The following is a 5,323-nucleotide window of genomic DNA, read 5'->3' on the forward strand; positions in this document are numbered from 1 at the left end:
GTAGGAAAAGATTCTATGGTCCCCACATGGTACCCCATAATTCTCTTATTACAGAAGGTGAAAGCACAATCCAGCAATCTATGGATGAGATCCACCAGCTAAAGACAACACAGATCCTGCTTAAGCAGAGTGAGAGGGAGCATGGTCATTGCATACTGAGACCAGCTTCCAGGAATTGTCTACATGGCTTAAATAAGCTGTAGCCACACAGCCCTGGCAGTGTGATAAATTATCCCCCACAGAGACACTGTGTGTATCTCCCTGCATTGTAGGAATTTAGACAGAGGGTAATTAACCCCTGATGCAGGGGATAGAAACTCTGCAATAAAAAGATGGCAATAAGAATAGAGTTAATAGGAGTAAACTGGGGGTAATGGCTGAACAGTACTGTAAAACAACATATAAGAATAAAAAATAAGAATCAACAAACAAAGCAAATACCACAACCACACTATAGTTAAATTAACAGACAAGTGTACAAGAATAGGTATAACAATATTAACCCTTTGCTGCACAAACACAAATAAAAATAAAGGTTTAGGATTATATAGTGAACGCTCAATCCATTAAGTTCCAGTATTTTCACAAATAATTGCACATATCTTGGTGGCAATTATTAACATTAATATACTATAGGCATAAGAGTAATTATATTTTAATTTCTGTAATAAAAGTTATATTTTAGCTCCACACCTATCGCCTACACTTTACGCTACCCTTATTAGTAAACTAGACATTAAGAATTGATGGTGTAATTGGTGTGAAAAATATACACGCACACGTACACACCATGCAGCATCTAACAATGTTGTGTGTTTATACACAGAGCTACAACCAGTGTGCGCGCCTGTGTGTGCGTGTGTGTGACATCACATGAAATCAAGAGGCAATAGTCAGTCTCTAAACTTCTCCAGCAGCCGAGTCACTAGATCGTCGGTCTTTAATACCAACATTTTTAACGCTTGCCCTGTGCATTGATTGATTTTTTCCAGCATTCCCTCAGCAAATGGATTTTTGCCACTGCAGCTCAGCAGAGGGTGTCAGATCTTTCAGAGTGCACCAGGCTGGAACGAACAGAGCCTCTTAGCAACTGACTGGTTCCCTCAGACACACACACATTCACATAGACATAGACGCACACACAGCAGCAGTGTGGATGGTAATCCAGAGACTAAAGAAAGCTGAAAAACGCAGCGATTGCGGAAATTTCACAGCGCCATTGGCTCGACGTGCAGTGCTAGGCTGGGGCGTGATTTCAGCACCATCAAGCTGTGGACAGCACACACTGGGGATGAGCGTTACCTACAGTGGAATAGAGAGCAGCAGCCTGCTATAAAAAAAATCCTAAATCAAGGCATAAGAGAGAAACCTGCTTCAGCATCTATCTCCCCTGCCTGTCTGGCTGCAACATGGCACGGCTGAGGACTGGTAAAGGACACAGCACAGTTAGTGAAGCCTGATTTTCAGCCTTTGGATGTTTACTGCTGCATACGTGCTTCATCCTAGGTGACTATAATCTGTGGATATATTATTATTGACTGGCGTCTGGGATTATTGCAGTGGAGGAGACGAGGGCAGAGCCGGCATCTTCAGATCAGGTATTTTATTGCTGCTTTCTTTAGCTGCTCAGTCCCTGAGATCTCTGTTGGAGATGGATTGTTAACACATTGCAATGAGATCGGGAATGCATTGCTCTGATTAAAAATGCTGCTTTGGATTCTGCTGCTGGAGATATCTCTTTGTTTGGCTGCTGGAAACGTTACAAGAGACGTGTGTAAAGAAAGGATTTGTTCTTGTAACGAGGTAGAAGGGGATCTGCACGTAGACTGCGAAAAGAAGGGATTCTCCAACCTCCAGCATTTCTCTGCTCCCACTTCCCAGTTCTATCATCTATTTTTGCATGGGAATTCTTTGACAAGGCTTTTCCCTAATGAGTTTGCTAACTTTTACAATGCAGTCAGTCTACACATGGAGAACAATGGCTTGCATGAGATTGTCCCTGGTGCTTTTCTGGGCTTGCAACTGGTAAAACGACTGCACATTAATAACAACAAGATCAAATCGTTCAGAAGACACACATTCCTGGGACTAGATGATCTGGAATATCTCCAGGCAGATTTTAACCTGTTAAGAGACATTGACCCAGGAGCATTTAGGGACCTGAACAAGCTAGAGGTTTTAATCTTAAATGACAACCTCATTAGCACCTTACCTACTAATGTGTTCCAGTATGTGCCAATCACACATCTGGATCTCCGGGGAAACAGAGTTAAAACCTTGCCCTATGAGGGGGTCTTGGAACAGATCCCAGGTATAGCTGAAATCCTTCTGGAGGATAACCCTTGGGACTGCAGTTGTGATCTGTTATCTCTAAAGGAGTGGCTAGAAAATATCCCAAAGAATGCATTGATCGGTAGGGTGATTTGTGAAGCTCCCACTAGATTGCAGGGCAACGATTTAAATGAGACCTCAGAGCAAGAGTTGTGCCCCTTAAAAAATGCAGTTGATTCCAGTCTAGCTGCCCCTCCTGCCCAAGATGAGACCTGTGATCCTGGTCCAATCCCAACCCCCTTTAAAGTCAATGGCCAAGATGACTCTGCCACCCAGGGTTCCTCTGTAAGTGGAGGAACCAAGATACCAGGGAACTGGCAACTAAAAACTCGACCTACAGCTGTCATGTCAGAAACAAATTCCAATGATAAGCCAAATCAAACCATTGTATGCCCAGTTGCCTGCAGTTGCGGTAAGCAAATCATTGGCACTGGCTTAAAAGTAGACTGCAGTAACAAAAATGTCAAGAGTCTTTCTGATCTGGAACCCAAACCACCTAATGTGCAGGAATTATTCCTGCGAGAAAACAAAATCCACACTATTAAGAAATCCAACTTTCTGGATTATGGAAATTTAACTTTACTGGATCTAGGAAATAACAACATAGGTATGGTAGAGAATAACACCTTTCAGAACTTAACTGATCTAAGATGGCTGTACATGGATAAAAACTGTATAGATACCCTGACACCGGATAAATTCACTGGCCTGCAAAGCTTGGAATATCTCAATCTGGAATTTAACTTTATTCAACTGATCCTGCCAAACACATTCAATCCTATGCCCAACCTCAGGATTTTGATCCTCAACAACAACCTTCTAAAGTCTCTACCTGTGGATGTGTTTGCTGGTGTCAGTCTCTCCAAATTAAGTCTTCACAATAATTACTTTATGTATCTTCCAGTGGCAGGGGTATTGGATCAGCTCACCTCTATCATACAGATAGATCTTCATGGCAACCAGTGGGACTGCTCCTGCAATAATGTGCCTTTCAAACAATGGGCAGAACGACTTGGCCCCGAGGTAATTGTAAGTGATCTCAAATGTTATTTCCCAGAAGAATTCTGGGGAAAAGACTTCAGATTTCTTTCTAATGACATGATGTGTCCACTGCTGTATGCAAAAATTTCCCCAACTCTCAATGCTCTTAATAAAAATAGCACTGGCCTTGCAGAGACCAATACTCATCCCAATTCCTACCTAGAGACCAGCCGGGTATCTATTTCTGTGCTAGTACCAGGGCTCTTGTTGGTGTTTGTCACCTCTGCCTTCACAGTAGTTGGCATGCTCGTATTTATCCTTAGAAACAGGAAAAGATCGAAGAGAAGGGATGCCAACTCATCTGCTTCAGAAATCAATTCCTTGCAGACAGTATGCGATTCTTCTTACTGGCATAATGGCCCTTACAATGCAGATGGCACTCATAGAGTATATGATTGTGGGTCTCATTCACTGTCAGACTAGATGTGCTAGCATGGGAAGGGGTGGGTGTGAGGGGAGGGTTTAATAATGGCAAATAAATACTGCAACCCGGAGCTATCACATATTCCAAACACTAAGGACACAAAATTATTGTGCATTGCTGTAACATTCGCTACAATTGTGCCATTTCCATGAACAGGATTTGTTTCAATGCTACCTTATTGTGAAGCAACACTGATGTCCATGAATAATGAAAACATTGGGGAAAAGACACATCCAGTACCAGTAAGCCAGCTGTGCTACCTGAGAAGTTGATGGGGTAACCAGCCATTCCTTTAGAGGGGGTTGTGTTCCAGGAGGAACAAGGTTGGAGTAATGGGGGCTACTAATCATGCAGCGTCTGTTCCTGCTGTGTTGGTGCAGAAGTGGGAACATTGCACGAAGGCATGAATGTAATGTAAATAAGTGACTAGTGAAACCAAGTGCTGCATGGCTCGCATGGATACAACGTACCCCTGGGGTGCTCAAGTGAACTGGAGACCTAACCTGAGTCACCCATAAATCTCATCTTCTCCAAATCTCTCTATACAGTCTCGGTATACTTAAAGTGCCATTGCTCTATCTTTTGTAATGGATAACGCAGTATAGACCATAAGTTTACTGTGGGGGAAAAAAAAACGAGAAAAATAATAACTGTACTGTTTTATTTAATATGTGTTTGCATGAATAGTTCCATTATTCCTTTTCTTTTTAATTTTATGCAAACAACCTGGTGTTCATTTTCCAACATACAGTATCTACATATGCATTTCCATTCTGAATGTATAATGGCTATCGGTTGTTATTATTATTATTATTATTATAATTATTATTATTATTATTTTTTATTATGGTTACAGTGTAAACATTCAGAGGTTATCAGATGCAGATGAGCATGACGAATTATTGTCATTCTAAAGCTTAGGGTGGAAAATAATCAACCTAAAATTAAGTCTGGAGGTTATCATGACAAACGAAAGGATAATGTTGAAAATTAAGTATATTCAAAAATTTTATAATGGCATATTTTTCAGTATTAAAGTGAAATGTTTCCAAATATCAGTTGTCAGTGGATTCCTGTGTATATGGAGGTGTTATTAATTGGCTTTGTGGGTGGTAGGTGGTTAAATCTGCTGCTCAAGGATGCATGTATTTTTTATGTGCCACCTAATCCTTCGGTAAATTAGAAGTCAGTTTGGGCAATGCAGATGCAGCATTTGGGGACGCTCGTCTGATATTCATGTAATTGACTCGCCATAGAGCGGACTCATTAAGCTGATTCCAGATTTGTATCGTCAGCAGTTCGAGTCCAGATGCAGCACAAATGACTGACAGTCTTGTCTGCAGACAATTTAGCATCAGCTTCTGTAGGAAATCTGAAAACTAATTAGAGGAAGAAAAATCCCAATGGATTTTAACATTGCAACAGAATTTATGAATAAATCGCTCTGTGATCAATGGCATCTCGGCTATCTCCATACAAAGGATATTATGCACCCCGGGTGAAGCAATATAGAGCACATATAGGCAT

At 41.2% G+C, this 5,323-nt stretch overlaps 1 protein-coding gene across 1 annotated transcript; it reads left to right on the plus strand.

The window, feature by feature from the left end:
- Positions 1–887: 887 nt before the first annotated feature.
- On the plus strand, positions 888–3,823 carry SLITRK1 (SLIT and NTRK like family member 1). Its single transcript, XM_075265384.1, has one exon. The coding sequence runs from the start codon at positions 1,705–1,707 to the stop codon at positions 3,793–3,795; it is 2,091 nt and encodes a 696-aa protein (XP_075121485.1). The 5' UTR covers positions 888–1,704; the 3' UTR covers positions 3,796–3,823.
- Positions 3,824–5,323: the final 1,500 nt, after the last annotated feature.

This window comes from Leptodactylus fuscus, chromosome 2, assembly GCF_031893055.1.
Source record: "Leptodactylus fuscus isolate aLepFus1 chromosome 2, aLepFus1.hap2, whole genome shotgun sequence".
Taxonomy (NCBI): domain Eukaryota; kingdom Metazoa; phylum Chordata; class Amphibia; order Anura; family Leptodactylidae; genus Leptodactylus; species Leptodactylus fuscus.